Genomic DNA, 16,861 nt, shown 5'->3' with positions numbered 1-16,861 from the left:
TTTCCTCTGAGAGCAGAAAATAAGCACTGGGAAAGGAGTTGAAGGGGAAACTACCATTTCTCACGAAAAAGCTTGCACCATGTTTTTTTAAAAAATGTATACACGTATATTCTGATAATTTATAGTTTTACTAATGAGAAAATTCATGGGGCCTGCCTATGTTTTCACACAGAGGTAGAGGTAACTACATTTGCATTTTTAAAACTACATACGCATATTATCATTTTCTTTTTAAATTACATATACATATTACTCTGATAATTTTTGTTTTTAAATGAAAAAAAAAAAAACCTTTAAAGATAGCAATAGGGATGGAAGAAAATTCACACTGTGCAGCTTATATGAGCAATGTATGTTTGAAAGGGCAATTGGACACCCCTAGGCAAAATAAATGAATCTCAACTTAAGTCTCACATTTATACAAAAATTAACACAAACTGGATCACAGACTTAAGAAAAAACACAGGAGAGGCCGGGCATGGTAGCTCAACAGCTGTAATCCCAGCACTTTGGGAGGCCGAGGCAGCCAGATCATTTGAGGTCAGGAGTTCGAGACCAGACCAGCCAACATAGCAAAACCCCGTCTCTACTAAAAATACAAAAATTAGCTGGGCTTTGTGGTGTGCGCCTGTAGTCCTAGCTACTCGGGAGGCTGAGGCAGGAAAATCGCTTGAACCTGGGACGCGGAGGTTGCAGTGAGCTGAGATTGCGCCACTCTACTCCAGCCTGGGCTACAGAGTGAGACACACTGTCTCAAAAAAAAGGAAAGAAAATAGAAGAAAATCTTTAGTATTTAGGGTAGGCAAAGAATTCCTAGACTTCACACAATCTATAAAAGTAAAAATGAATACACTGGACTTCATAAGAATTAAAAATTTTGATCTGTGAAAGACCTTGTTAAAAGGATAAAAAGATAAGCTACAGAGAGAATATATTTGCAAATCACATATATAGAAAGAACTTGTATTTAGAATAAATCAAGCATTCTCAAGACTCAACAGTAAAAATGTAAACAATCCAATTAGAAAATGGACAAAAGACATGAAGAAACATTTCACCAAAGAGGATACACAGATGGCAAATAAACACATGAAAAGATATTCAACATCATTAGTCACTAAGGAAATGCAAATTAAACCCACAGTAAGATTCATTACACACCTATCAAAGTGGCTAAAATAAAAAATAGTGACAACACCAAACGCTGGCAGAGATGTGGAGAAACTGGATCACCAATGCATTGCTGGTGGGGATGTGAAACAGTAGCACAACTCTGAAATATAGTTTGGGAATTTCTTTTCATTTACAAAAATAAATCCTCATGATAAAGATCTAAATATTAAGAAAAGATTATTAAAAGTAGTAGAAAACTATAGAAGAATAACTCCAGGGATAGGAAGACTTTTCACAACAGGGCACAAAATGTAATCATGACAGGGCACAAAATGTAAAAGTCGTAAGCAAAAGATAGATACATTTGACTACATCAAAATAAAAGCTTCTGTATACTGGAAGCAAAACTAAGCAAAGCAAACAACAGCAAAAGCAACAAAGAGACAAGGCACTCCATAAGCAAAGTTTAAAGATAAATGACAAACTGGGAAAAAAATTATTAATATCCCCATATGGAAAGAACTCCTATAAAACAACAAGACAAAGCAAACTACCCCCAAAAAACACAAATAAATGACGTAAACAGACAATTCAGACACAAGGAAATACAAATTAAAATACAAAAAAGAAAGTTCACCCTCACTAATAATCATGGAAATGCAAATTAAGACTGGACACCATTTTTCTCTCATGAGTGCTTGGCAGAAATGGAAGTCTACTGGCATGGGTGTGGAGAAGCAGGTGTTCATGCTTTAATAGTAGTGTAGCCAGCACAGTGGATAAAGGATACTCACTGTAGCAAATAACTGGAAAAAACCTTAATGTCCACTAATAGGAAAATGGTATAACAGAAAACTATGAAGCTGTTAAAACAGTGGGATAGATCTATATGCACGATATGGAAATAACTCCAAGAAACAGTGATACATTTTAAAAAGAAAACTGCCGAACAATATGCCTAGTATAATCTCGCATTTAAAAAACAGCAAAAAGGCTGGGTACAGTGGCTCATGCCTGTAATCCCAGCACTTCAGAAGGCTGAGGCGGAAGGATTGCTTGAGCCCAGGAGTTGCAGACCAGCCTGGGCAACAAAGTGAGACCTTGTCTCTACAAAAAATAAAAAAATTAGCCTGGCAGGGTCACATACGCCTGTAGTTCCAGCTACACGGGAGGCTGAGGCAGGAGGATTACCTGAGCCCAGGAGGTCAAGGCTGCACTAAGCCATGTTCATGCCATTGCACTACAGCCTGGTGATCTTGTCTCAAAAAAGAAAAAAAGAAAAAACAGAAAAAAATCCAAAACACTGTATTTATGTGTATATCTATGTACATCAAGAGATATGATAATAGTTATACCAAATTTTTAACAGTGGCTACATCTAGGAAGTGAACTGGGATAGTGTGGGTAATCACAAGAGACTATAGAATGACTTACACCATTAAATCTATTTTCTGTGTGATTATTTTACCAATTTTTTTGTTTGATTATTTTACTAAAAGACACATTTGCGTCACTTAATAAAAAATAATGATGCAGCACTTAAGATAGTATCTAGCATATAACAGTTGCTCAAAAATGCTAATTTCAACTTAAAAATAAATTAAGAAAATATTTTCAAAGAGTTAAAAAAATAAAGGATGATGTAGCAATAATGGTTCTATGGCCAAGGTTCTAAATGCCACATTATATAAGTGATAGAATTCTTCCCCAGGGAACAGAAAAAAAGGGGCACTTTTAGGGGAAAAGGGAACTTACCAAACAACCAAAGAAAGATATCCAGGGTCTGTGTGTATTCACTAACCCAGAAACAAGCGTAAGTAAGTGTTTCTAGAAGTGCTTTACTAAAGGCACACTTAGCATATTAGAATGGTAAACTTACCTGTCGTCTTCGCTACAGAGGTGGTGGAAACCCCATTGAGCTCACTAGCACTCCTTTTCACAGGCCTTGGCTTGTATTCTCGTTTGGGGACACTGGATGTAGCTGATATTCTGTAACACATATCGTGAGATGAGCCAGACATCTGATGTTGAAAGCTTTCCAAACACACATTCTCTCTGCCTTGTTGAGTACAGGAACTTAGGTTACAGCCAGTGGTCATGAAAGGGACGATTTTTACACACTGACTCTTGAATAGCCGAAAGTGGTGGAGGTGATATCACAAATGTAGCTTTTCAACTCTCTATTTGAGCTTGTGAGTGAAATTCACCTTGAAGAAGACTAATTGGGCCAGGCATGGTGGCTCATGCCTGTAATCCCAGCACTTTGGGAGGCCAAGGCAGGCAGATCACCTGAGGTCAGGAGTTCAAGACCAGTCTGGCCAACATGGCGAAACCCCATCTCTACTAAAAACACAAAAATTAGCCAGGCATGGTTGTGGGCGCCTGTAATCCCAGCTACTCGGGAGGCTTAGGCAGGAGAATATCTTGAACCCGGAAGGCAGAGGTCGCAGTGAGCGGAGGTTGCAGTGAGTTGCGATAGCACCACAGAACTCCAGCCTGAGCAACAGAGCACGACTTCATCTCAAAAAAAAAGACTAATTTTCTTCATCAAGTCTCTGAGGCATCCAGCAAGTGCCTGGGACGCGGCCAGCATCCAGTGATGGGAGCTGCCTTCTCCCTCACTCTACTCTTATAGATTACAATAGAATTATGAAAATGCACTCCTGTGAGTAACAGGTAAACTATCTGCCTGCAGAAGTGGATGTTTCAGGGACTTAATACATCTTTGTCTTCTCTGTGTAACTATGTCATTGATTTAAGTAAAAGTCCCTCGAAATTTATGCATTACCATAATCCTGTGTAAAACAATTTTATGTTATCAAATCTAGTTAAAAAAACAGGGTATTTTTAACCCAATATTCTAATAAGTAGGGTTGCCATGCAAACTATATATGATATTACTAATTTTCAGAAAAGTATAGACTACATCTATCATTAAAGTCACAAGGAACACAGAAACCTTTCTTTGATTGTTCAGAAGATATTTTTGACTCTTTTAATACCTGTCAATATTATGAACAGAGCCTGAAATTTGTCAATATTTTGACTCTTTCAACTGACTATGTTCAGTCAATAATATGAACATAGCCTGAAATTTGTACTGGTGAAGTGAAAACATTATCTTTTTTTTAAAAACAGATATTTACATATTTTCCATAGAGCATCTCACTTTTTTCCATAGCTCTGGATGTTTTCCATCTCTTTGTGAATAGAGAGCTAAACTCTCATCAAATCAGCAGTGAAGCCAGGGTAGTTCTGTAGGGGCTGATGTCCCAGGTGGGAGAGCAACTTTGGTTAGTTGCCCTAAACACAGGTCACCAAAAAAGGGATTTAATGAAAAGAAAATAGAGAAAAGCTGCCAGGTCCCTTTTCCCAGTTCTACCCTATTGGCCAAAGCCAGTACTTATTATCTCAGTCCCATCCCACATCCAACCATGAAAGCCAGTGAAAGAAAATTCAGAACAGAATGAGGTGGGGGAAAGGGGAGATGGAGAGATGGAGAGACAGACACATGGATTTCAACAGATGTTACCTCCGCAGCCCTTGACTTGTAAGAAACGTGGAGGTGCTTACCGCATCTGTAGCTTGCTCTGCAGCTCCTGCAGAATCTCTGTGGACTGTTTGTGATAGTCTAATGCTGCCTCTATGAACACAGCCAACTGGCTGACTTGTTCTACCTGCAGCAGAAGTGGAAAATTACTCCATGGAGGCCAGAACCTGTGTAATGTCCAGAGAGAGAGGAGACCAGCAACAACGACCCAGCTTTGCAGGGAAGGCCAGCGTCTGCCTCGGCTCTGGTCCATTTCATTTAATTTCATCTAGGAGCTCTGTATAATAATCATACAGGTCATGGTATGGAGCTATAAATGCTGGAAAAACATGTTCAAATTTATTTGTGATTATGAATTTGATTTAACTCAATAAAATGCCTGTTTTTCCAATTAGATGATGATTTTTCTCAGGAGATTTTCTATGCTATAAAGCTCATGGATCTGAAAACAGAGAGATAAAGCTCTTCCAGTTATAAATGAAGCCAACATTTAGCAAAGGAACTGCCTACTTAGTCAAGTGTCTCTACTCGCACTTTCTAGCTAAGCCAAATCAAGACATTGAGTAAATTAAACAGTTAAGAACTGTAAATGAAACAGGTAAGAAGGGGGCTGGGAGCAACATATGAATGGGGCAAAGATTTCCCTGTCCCCTACATGCTTTTTGTTGCTATCCACTCAACATATTTTCCCTGAAACATAGAGCTAAAGGGAATGAACTATAAAGACACTGGCATCTCTGTTTCCCACAAATCAAGACATTCATGAAATTAATGACTTACAATGAATTTTTTAAAGCTGTGTCTTATAATAAAAACCTGGATGATATGCAGCTGTATAATTTGAGGAAGAGCAATCTGAGGAAGGCCTGAGAGCTTTCCTGCTCCCCCACGTGTCTGAGGGGCTGCTACAGGAAAGAGATTAAGCTTATTTCTGGAAGCCCCAGAGGCAAGCCCCAGAGGGTTGAGGTGATGGGCCTCCCCCAGCAAGAATCCAATCAACTATAGAGCTGGACAAAGACACAAATCAAAATGAATCCTACACCTCGCAGGTTTCCCCAAAGCCTATGCATCATTTCCATACTTCATTTTCTACTCAGCTTTAGGGCAAAGTCTGCCTGCTGATTCATTCACACAATCTCACCCTGCCTAACCAATCATGGACTTGTCAGCCTTCAAAGATCCAAGCTACTTTCATTTGTAGTTGCAAATCATTCTTTAGTTGCCTGTACTTAAATTTTTCTTACCCACTTATACTATTTTAAACACGGGCTCAATATGCATGTAAGGTATACATGGAACTCCATGTGTGCCAAGCTGCGATCAGCATCCGAACAATGAAATCCTGTCGAGTTTCATTTACTTTACCATGCTCTGTGGCTGGAAAAGCAACAAGTCTAGCCTTAAATTTCCAAAAACTCAATAAACAGAACAAAGACAGCCTGGACCCTACCAAATCCTAAGGATTTCTTAAATTTCACGTCTTTGGCTTTTACACATACTTTTAAATAAGTCCAAGGCCATGGCCTAGCACAATCAGAGTAGAATTTATTATAGAAACAATTTTTCTTCCTTACAGTGCTAGAGTGGTGTGCTTGGTACCTCTCTGCTTTTAGTAAAATTTATTTGTCCTGTCTTATTACTCAATTTATAAAATGCTTGTATTTTATAATTTTTGAAGAAATTGTGAAAGATAACAAAATGAGTATTTCTTGAAACATATTTGGGGTTGGGGAACGGGAAGGGGGCAAAGGGATTACCAGCTATCCTCTCTATCGTGGCTAAAACACAAGGTGATGTAATCTAGAGATGCATTCGTAACTGCTCATTGGGTGGCTGACTCTGGGAAGGAAATGAATCCTGAAAGCCCTTAAACCTTGGGAAACAATGGCAGCACTGCCCAATGCCTGCACCTAGTAGGTGCTCAGTACAAGTCCTGAAGGGGTGGCTACTAGGCTGTAAGTCTCTTGTTAACTGTGAAGACCAGGTATGCTACGAGTAGATTATTTTCCTCCTTGAAAAAAATGGAAGCTTCCAGCTGTCCCCCAGATCATGAGCATTGAGCTGTGTGCTGGGGACCATGGGGACCAACACAGGCGGATTGAGCTTCCCAAACAACGATTAGAAATAAATACCTAGACAGGCAGAACCAAGATAAAGCAATAAACTCAGGCTTAGCAAGAGCCAAAACCTGACCAAAAGGTAAAACATTTCTTCCATTGTTGGAATTTTAGCAGTCCAGCTGTTGAATCAGAGAAAGTCACCTGGGATGGGAAGAAAGGCTTAATTCCACTTCTGGGTTGAGACCTGGGCTGACACTTTGCCGGTGCCATCTATTCAGAGCAAAGTGTGACCTCATCCATGAAAATGTTCACATAATATATGCCAAGGAACTGGATTTCCAGAGAATCCACTCCCTTTTCTGAAAGTGAAGCACTCTAGCTCCTACAGATGGGCTCACACTCAGCTGATGTTTGAAGTGAGAAACTCATAATGCAAGCAGACTTCCACGTAGGTCAAAGGTCAAGGAGGCACAGGCCTCAGTGGCTGACAAATGTGTGAAGTGAGGGCTGTGAAGCTACCTGGGAGATGCACAGAACCATAAAACCATAGGGGGCCTGAGGTAGACAGAATCACGGAGCCCGAAAAGATGTCCAAATCTTAATTCCCCAAACCTGCAAATATGTTACTTCACATAGCAAAAGGGACTTTGCAGTTATGATTGAGTTAAAGATCTTAACATGAGGAGATTATTTTGGAATGTCTGAATGGCTCAACGTAATCATGAGGTCCTTTAAGAGGGAGACAGGAGTGCCAAGGTCAGAGAAGATGTGACAATGGAAGCAGAGGTCAGAACGAGGTATGTGAAGATGCTGTGCCACTGGCTGTGAAGAGGGAGGAAGCGAAGAATGAGCCAAGAAATGCAGGTGGCCTGTAGAAGCTGGAAAAGGCAAAGAAGCAGCTTCTTCCTCCAGAGCCTCCAGAACAAACGTGGCCCTACCCACACCTTTATTTTAGGACTCTAGGCTGGAAGACAATAAATGTGTGCTGCTTTAAGCTACAGTTTGTAGTCATTTGTTATGGCCCCAATAGGAAACTGATACAGAGCTATTTTAGCCCATCCTCAAACTACGCAAAAACCTAACAAAGAGATTAGTGCTGCCCAGGGTCCCCCATTCATGGTGATGGGAGTTGTTGACTGGAGACACATAGGAACCAAACTCAGGGGGTAATGGACCCATCATGACTGGGCCTGGGGACTTCATTGTTGGCTTGGCTGTATCCCAGGGCTCCTCACTCTCTTCTGAGGGATAACCCGAAAACAGGAATTAACTCAATTTATCTCCCATGGCAGACTACACACAATGTACAATCCACAAGTGACATACGTGTCCCCTGTAGATACATTTCATTCCAAACCTCTCTTTAGCTGGAAACTAATGGATAATTACCAGCATATATGGCCATTGGGAGTACTTTAGTCCTGAGGATGGAAACAGAGAATAGATGTCCCCAACTACAGTGGACTAAGGATACCAGAAGTTTCTAGGAGTTGTGGAAACCTCAGGGATACTTGCATAAGATCTGAGCCATTAGCCTGGCCTTGAGGGCCAACTGCAAAGGGCTTACTTAGGCTGTACCCAAAGGAAGAATGGCTCAAAGGACTGCATATTGTAACAAAGACCGTCTTAGGTCAACTCTGCAAGAGGACTATGGAAACTGGGGTGGCCAGAAGGAGCAGGGCTGGGAATCCTCCTCCTCTGACCCTTTAGCAATCACTTACCAGGGGACTTGGTGAGCAGCCGGGTGAGTAAGCAGAGAGCAGCACACCCTGAAGCCCATGGCGAGGACAGAGAGAGAACTGTGATGTGAGCAGCTGATGCCTGTCCAGACGCCTGGGGTCTGCAAGTGTGCTTGGCAAACATGAATAAAGAAGTATACATCTTCAAAAGACGACAAGTCTTTCTCTTTAACAACTGAAAAGGCACATTTCCCATACAGGTCATCTTCAATTTACAGAGTAATAATACCAGTAATTTCTTGCTCTGTCATATCAAAGACCTCCACTCTCTGTGGATTCCTCAGAGAAGCTATGGAAAATTTCTCATGAATTTTGCAGTCTGGTTATAAACAGATGCATTTTCCAATGGGGCAAAAGCCTTTATTCAGAGTTTCTGAGAAAGTTTGAGTAAGGCAGTTAAATTAATAATATGGATAATAATCCCTTACACTTTTATTCTCCACTTTATCCTTTTAAAGAATTTCTCAAATGCAGTTGTTAATTTGCCTGATACCAGTCAGGTGAAATGATTTTCCCAGAGGCTTAGCAGAAGCAAAACCGGAAACAGAATTCAGGTATCTCACTCCTTGCTGGGTATGCTTTCTATGAGTTCAGTACCTCCTAATGCATCTTATTCCACACATTACAGTCTCTGAAACATTAGTAATAATATAATGCGACAGAATTCTGTGGTCAAATAAGTTTGGTAAACTGCCAACTGTATTTTCTCTTAGGAACCGCTTAGAGATTAATCTTTCTTACGATCAAATAAAAACTCCGAAAAGTCTTGTGATAAAGAAACTGTTTAGTTTTATTTAACCCAGGGTTTCCCAAATGTGTTTGACCACAGAGACATTATTAATGCAAAACACACTAACATCCCATGGGATGGATTTTGGAAAATGCTACCCTAGACCAATGGAAAGACCCCAGGAATCTGGAATCTAGTAATTCCATGGGTCTAAACCCATGGATGGAGGGAGGGTCCTGTAGCTGGGGAATGTATACCAAGAGAGCCAGTACTGCAGGTGCCTTTACTCACTGGACTGAAATAAGCATCTTCTATGGAATAATCTCTGATTTCTGCTAATGTCAAAGACCTATATTTGCTAATGGTAAGTTGTGAGGAATAAACTTCTCTGCAAAGACAGAAGAGGTGACAGTGTGTTAACAACCTATGGGTGATACACTGTTCCCCAGAAACGGCAATGAAGGCTGGTAACCAGTCTGCTGACTTTCCCACACTTTTCTCCAAGAGGAGGGCTGCCCTGGGTACCTCTCAGGACCCTGCCAGGCCCAAGTTGGCCTGGCGAGAAATTAGTCATGGGATGGCCCCACCTGGATCCCTGGAAAGTTGGAGAACCAAAACACCTCCTGGCTTGCATCACTGCCTATAGAATAATGACGCTGCTCAGCCTCAGGCAAAATGTGAAGAAATGCTCAATATCGCCAATCCAGCTGCCACTCACAACACAACCAAGGGCTACAGTGTGGGGCCAAAGGAGACTCTTCTTCATTCTCCCATTCCCAGTTCTGCCAAAAATAGGTAAGAAAATAGATACAACTTTTGCTTAGGAATGTTAGAGTGAGCACATCATATCTCTCCACCTCCCCTTCCTTTGGTGATTCATCTAACTGGTGAGATTGCAGGAGTGGCATCCACTTGGCCCTAATAACCAGAGTATCTAGCCACTGCAAGGAAAGGCAGTAGGGGCCTGGCTGTGGGCTCCGGATTTCTCAAGAAAGTGGGTTTGTGAAGTGGCCACAAGATCGTGTGTCATTTGGCTTTGTGGTCTCTGCACCCGCTCTCCCTGCAGGGGCTCCAAGGTCTAGACTTCAGGCCAGGAATAGCTCACTGGACTTCTACTGTGACCCAGGCCCAAGCTGCCCCTTCCAACATGGCTTTCTAGAGAGCCCTGCTCTCTGAGCAAGGGGCTGGCATATGATCCTATGTGGCTCCCCCAGTTTGTTTCTCAGTTGGGAGAATGCAAAGGTGAGGACAGATGAAAGACCACACCCTGGAAATCCCTGCAAATGGCCTGTTGGCCAGAAAACCCTAGGAAGTATTACATCTGGAGACCCAAGAAAGACCAAGTCTGTTAACTCCAGTTAGGGTTCTCCTCACATCAGACAGAGCTTTGGCAAACAGTTTCTTTTGAGGCATTCCCCAGTGAAGCTTTTATTGTGTCTAAGGCAGGACGAAGAGACATGAGAGTTAGAGAAGGCACCAGCTCTTTCCCCAGGGTGAGATTTTGGTCTTTGAATTGTCAGTGCCAAACAGAGATGGGCAGGTAGCACCAGAGCACCAAGCACACCCATCTCAGAGGATTTCCCTTCATTCGCTTTTCTCTGCTTATTCACTTTCTCTTTGGAGTGAATGCTTCTAAGTCCTCTCACCAGGCCCTCCTCCTCCTCCTCCTCCTCTCATGGATGAGGCTGAGGATGCTCCCTAGTTAGTAGAATGGGTTGCTCTGCCTCAGTCACTGGCTCTGCAGGGTTGCGGCCAGCGAGGCTCCCACTCACCCAGCTTCAGCGTCTCAGGCTGTGTCTAGGTCGTGAGTCAGGCTGGCTCTCCCCTAGAGCTGGCTGTCATCCACCAAAGAAGGTGCAAGGAGGAGAAAGTGTCATCGGGACTTTAGGCCCAGGCCATGTCCTTCAGCAAAGTTGACCAGGAGGTCTGTATTTTACAACTTTCAAGTGCTCTCATCAGTTAAAGAGATGTCCCTTGATTCCAATCTGGCTTTTTTGTCACTTCCTCCATTGGTCAGAATCCAAAGGGTGAATGGCTGTGACTGATATCCCCACAGATATCTGATACTGTGATATCCCCATAGTAACAGAAGCATGTTCTACTTGTGTCTGGAGGAAGTGTCAGGGCCTCCGCTGCCTGCCACCAGGCTTCCCTTGCAGCCACTTATTTGACAGTTTGTGCACCTTGTCTCCAGCAGGTACCAGATCAAGTGGAAACACCGTCCAATCCATCAGGCAGCAACACCCGAAGACCCACTGTGTTTGACATGGCGATTAGAACAGGTCCCAGCCATCTTTAGTTTCTGCCAGGAAATCCAGCCCTCCCCAGCCATCCTGAAGCATAGCTCCTCATGCAGGACTTCCCCACCAGGAAAGGAAGCAACATGGCAACAAGAGATTGAGTGACCAAGGTTGTACGTGCAGGTGATGACTCAGAGGGAGCAGGAAGCCAGAGTCCCATGGGCTGCAGAGCCACCAGCTCTGGCCTGGTTGTTGGAGATGGATCAAACACAGGGCCAAGGATTCAAGTATGCCCCATCCACCATGTACTGGCATTTTGTCTTTCTCCCAGCAAGTCACATGCTCTGTTTATCCCCAAGCACCAGGCAGTATTGGCATTTGCACGTCAGGTCCAAGGAGTGACCCGGAGGAGATTTTTCTCTACCTTGCCTAGTCAACAGGAGAGGACGGTCAGACCACCTGGCTATGGCACAGACACACTGACATGGGAAAGGCTGAGGTGGTGCCCTCTGATCTAATGCTGTTGACCCCAAGAAGAGAGTAAGATGGGCTTCTGAAGCCTACACAATCACTTCTGAGTCTCCTCAGCTATAAACCTGGGTAGGGGAAAAGGTAAACGCAAGGGCGCCATGACAGGGAACATCAACAGCACCCCCTTAGCCTCTTTATCATGGGGTGTCAGTGAATGGTAGCTCTTGTCATTGTCATCATCATTATCACCATCACTATCACCACCATTACCCCAAGAACCAGCAGCCAGGGCACTCCTAGTAGCCACTGCAGCTACAGACAGCAGGAGGGAGGGAGAAGGGAAGAAGGAAAGAGCCTAGTTTCTAGGCAGCCTGGGCGGTCCCTCTCCATTTCATAACACTGGTCTCCTCCCACCTCAATGGCAGAAGTAGAAGCCAGAAAACCCCTCCTTGTGAAGGTGAAGACCTCAGGATCCAGGCTGAGGGAGCAGCCCCGACTCCCCAGAGCTGAACAGGGGAAACCTCCACTCACTCGCAGGTCAATTTCCCACAGGAAGCCTTGGAGGAAACACGACAACCAGGCCGGAGCAAGGCCAGCACTAGGGCCCTGCGGAGCTTGGGCTAGGAACCAGCTCTTACTTCTGCCGGGGCAGGGTGGGAGGGCTTAACCCATTTGTGACAGACAGAATACGTGTCACTGTCAAAACATGGACAAATGATTGAGCTTTTATAATGAAGGGATCCTTTTTGACTTTTGACTGACACTGAGGGGGAAAACTGAGGTCTCTTGAGTCAACTGCTAAGGCCGGCGTGGCTGAGACAGGCTTCCCTCATGGAGCACTTTGCAAAAACTCATCATCGTGGTTCCCGCATGAAGGTAATGAACGGCACAAATGGGTCAGATGGCACATCTGACACAAGACACTATCTCAGAGTTTAAGCCATGAATGGGCCTGGAGCCAGCAGGGCAACATTCCATATGGCCCCTCAAGGAGTATCTGTACATGTCACACTTCAAATTACATTTTATAAAGACTTCAAAACAATATGGCAATCTGAAACAAAATAAAATGGCTGTTGCTTAGGGACAATTTCAAGAGGAAATTCATATATTTAAAGAAAAACAGAGATACCAAACGGTCACACCTCCTCCTATTTCCCCCCCTAAAAAAAAAATTAAAAGGAGAAACACAGTAGAGTACTTTTCAGGCCTCAGTGGTTTAATGGGCATGGGAAATTTCAAATTGGCATCTCCAGTTGGGAGAATTCATTCTCCAGGATGAATGTCTTGTCAGTATTGGACAGTATCCCTCCACACATCACTATGGTAAATAAAAGGTGCTCAATGCATTTTGACTTGACTCAAAAGAAGTAAGACCTCAGTGTACCTTTAAATAAACTGTTATAAGTACAACATGGTCTTGAGGATAAATAAACCTCCTGACTTGTTCCCACAGGTTTAAAAACTTAACAATTAGGTCCCATGATAATACTGGGGCTGAGACAGCTCCTGGCATTGCTGAGGCCAGGCTGAGGGCAGGGGCTCAGGAGGGAGGCAGGTGGCTGACACCTCTTCCACTCAGGCAGTCAAAGTGCCAATGGCCCCTTAAACCCAAGGCCGAGTAGGGAGGCCACCCCCAGCTGCATGTTGCCTGGTCAGGAGTCACCGTCCTCCTTAATTCCATTTCATTTGACTTTACTTGGACAAATAAAATCAAAGCAAATGGCAGGAACCACAGTACAATAGAAGATTGGCACTTCTGAGGGATAAGATCCAAGACCTTCACAATTCCCGAGCCCACAAGCACCACTACGGAACAGCTGAAAAATTTAGGTCATGCTTTTGTGTCTTGAATGTGGGCTATGACAGGTAAAGGCATCAGAGAGCTGGGGGATGACAGCAGCTCTCCCCCACCCCCTCCACCAGCTAAGAGAGCTGCTTTCCCTTAAACATCTGCCTTGCCAAGTACTTTTCAGTCTTAGCAAAATGGCAAATTATCACATGACCTGGACTTTTCATTCTCCTGTGAAACCACAAATGCTATAGCCTCAAATACAAAAGTCAGTCTACTTCGCAATCTTCACAGACAACCTCTGAAGCAATCCTGGGATAAACAGGACTCCTCAAGATTTAAGATACTGAGCCAGGGACTGGCATGGTGGTTCACACCTGTAATCCTAGCACTTTGGGAGGCTGAGTGAGGCAGGTAGATGCCTTGAGCCCAAGAGTTCATGACCAACATGGCAAAACCCCCATCTTGACAAAAAATTATCCGGGTTTGGTGGCATGCCTGTGGTCCCAGCTATCCACGAGGCTGAGGTGGGAGGATCACTTGAGCCTGGGAGGTCGAGGCTGCAGTGAGTCACAATCATGCCACTGCACTCCAGCCTGGGCAACAGAGTGAGACCCTGTCTCCAAAAAAGTATGTGAGTCAGGGCTTGCTGGATGTCTGAAGCAATCTTTGAGGCAGGACATAGGAGAAAATTCTGGAAACTTGCATAACAGCTAAGGCTTTAGAGCACGTTTGTCCAACTTGTGGCCCACAGGCCGCATATGGCCCAGGATGGCTTTGAATGTGGCCCAACACAAATTCATAAACTTTCTTAAAACGTTATGAGATTGGACAGGCGTGGTGGCTCACACCTTTAATCCCAGCACTTTGAGAGGCCGAGGTGGGCAGATCACTAGGTCAGGAGATTGAGACCCTTCTGGCCAACATGGTGAAACCCCATCTCTACTAAAAATATGAAAAACAGCTGGGTGTGGTGGCACGTGGGTGTAATCCCGACTACTCAGAAGGCTGAGGCATGAGAATTGCTTCAACCCAGGAGGTGGAGGTTGTAGTGAGCCAAGATGGCGCCACTGCACTCCAGCCTGGTGACAGAGCAAGACTCTGTCTCAAAAAAAAAAAAAAAAAAATTATGGAGTTTTTTTTGCGATTCCTTTTTTAAGTTCATCAGCTATTGTTAGGGTATTTTATGTGTGGCCCAGGAAAGACAAAAGATTGGGCACCCCTGCTTTAGAACTTTTCAACATGCTGGTCATAGTCATATATTCAATGTTTCATTCATTTACATTAAAATCTCCTGTTTGGTTTAAATACTTACATCATTTTCTAAAAAATTAAACATGCTTCTTTCAGCCAACTCCTTTGACTCTTCAAATTTTTCTACTGCTTGTCTGACTTCTTCGTCTGGTATCTTACCTACTCGTTTCTTTTTATAATCGTAATCCAGGCGGCGGCCTTCCAGCTTTTTCAGGTGATGCTAAAAAAAGAGAAGGGAGTCCCTCAGAGAGGCGCTACATTCAAAACCTGGCACAAAAAAATTATTTCTATTAAAATGGTCATTGCTTTTTCTCGGCCTAGATTCCAGAGGGCAGGAACCCACCTTACACTGCTGTTGGGAGCACCTCAGCACCTGATGGAGGCTCTCCTCACTTCAGGTGCTCAAGGAATATTTGTGGAATGAATGAATGAATGAATGAATGAATGGACAGATCAGTGATAGAATAAATGAGTGTCTGTATGGAACATAAAGATGCAGTAGCCATGCTCAGATACTCTTTTCCAACGTTCTTTATACGATCCCTCACTTCAGCCTTCTTAATGTCCAGATAATTTCTAACCAGGTTAACCAAACAAAACATAGTAGGAACATTTCTTCTGGCACTCTTGTCAACTCCTGACTAAGTAGTAGACTATAAAATCACAAACTTCTACAATCCCTTAGAATATTAATGAATCTCTATAAAGTTCCCAATCAAGAAATAAGTTGTATAAAAAGCTGTTAATGAATGCAAAGGAGAGAGATTCACAGACAACCTCTGAAATGGGAAAAACTCTAAACAATATTATAAACCCTTTAACAAAATCTAACAGAACTGTCTACTCATGGAACAGGCTGCCTTGCGTAGCAGGTTTCCCATCATAGTTTGTGTCCAAGCAGAGAGACCCCATGTCAGAACAGTGCCGAGTGGGAGAGCTATACAGGACAAGGGAGGGGTCCCTGGAGAGTTTATGGCTATAATCCTCAGAAATCAGACACTGGGTATCGAAAGTGTATGTAGAAACTGATCATCCCACTGAAGCATGAGGATAGCTTGCACTATTCATTTTAGCAGGAAGCACTGCTTCTAACTTCCATGACTCGGTGAAAAGAGCACCCAGAGAGTCAGAAGCATCTGTCTCCTATGCTGTGACTTTGGGCTGGTCCCTAATCCCTCTGTACCTCTACATGAACATCTGAAAGTCAGTCGTATGTCAAATGAACAGGCTCCCAACCCCTGATTTCTGAGCGACATGGAGCATAGGCGAGACTGTGAAAGGCTTCCTAAACGTTGGACTCTTAACTTTCCATCATCCACATAATTTAAGTTTAGATTTACAGTTCTATATCAAACAGCATCTGAGTAACAAAACGGCATTTAGAAAATTATTTTTTTTTGCATACGGAACTGCAACATTTCAGAATAAGCGTATTTTACACATTTCACCCACTTACTACTCAGGACCACATATGTGTCTGTGGTTGGCCAGGTGGAGGAGCAATGCCGACTTTTCATATGACCTTCCTCCATGATGACAGCGCAAGAAGAAATAAAACTTGCTATATGTCAGCAAAGGAGACATTTGGTTTTACAACTGTGCATTTGGGGGAGATGTTTTGGCATCCCCAGAACCCAGACTGTCACTTCTGTAGAATCAACCATTCAAAAATAATTTGGAAAAACATCTCCTGTACCCAACCAACATATACACCTACTAAGTACCCACAAAAAATAAAATAAAATAAAATAAAATAGGCCAGGCGCAGTGGCTCACACCTGTAATCCCAGCACTTTGGGAGGCTGAGGCAGGCGGATCACGAGGTCAGGAGATCGAGACCATCCTGGCTAACATGGTGAAACCCCGTCTCTACTAAAAATACAAAAAAATTAGCCAGGCATGGTGGCGGGCA

General features: G+C 43.3%; 1 protein-coding gene across 7 annotated transcripts in view; it reads right to left on the bottom strand.

Moving 5' to 3' along the window:
- The window catches only part of SH3GL3 (SH3 domain containing GRB2 like 3, endophilin A3), a 185,740-nt gene that overhangs the window by 37,608 nt on the left and 131,271 nt on the right, over positions 1–16,861 (bottom strand). For all 7 annotated transcript variants that reach the window (XR_004431854.1, XM_033189182.1, XM_033189187.1 and 4 more), the window contains 3 exons: positions 15,011–15,169; positions 4,687–4,790; positions 2,993–3,102 (listed from right to left, as the gene is read on the bottom strand). Coding sequence is in view for 6 of the 7 variants with exons in the window: in XM_033189182.1 (XP_033045073.1) it covers positions 2,993–3,102; positions 4,687–4,790; positions 15,011–15,169 (373 nt within the window). In the remaining variant the exon portion in view is untranslated. The remainder of the gene's footprint in view (positions 1–2,992; positions 3,103–4,686; positions 4,791–15,010; positions 15,170–16,861) is intronic.

Source organism: Trachypithecus francoisi, unplaced genomic scaffold (assembly GCF_009764315.1).
Source record: "Trachypithecus francoisi isolate TF-2019V2 unplaced genomic scaffold, Tfra_2.0 Lachesis_group3, whole genome shotgun sequence".
NCBI lineage: Eukaryota > Metazoa > Chordata > Mammalia > Primates > Cercopithecidae > Trachypithecus > Trachypithecus francoisi.
This window is presented reverse-complemented; position numbering and strand designations above follow the sequence as displayed.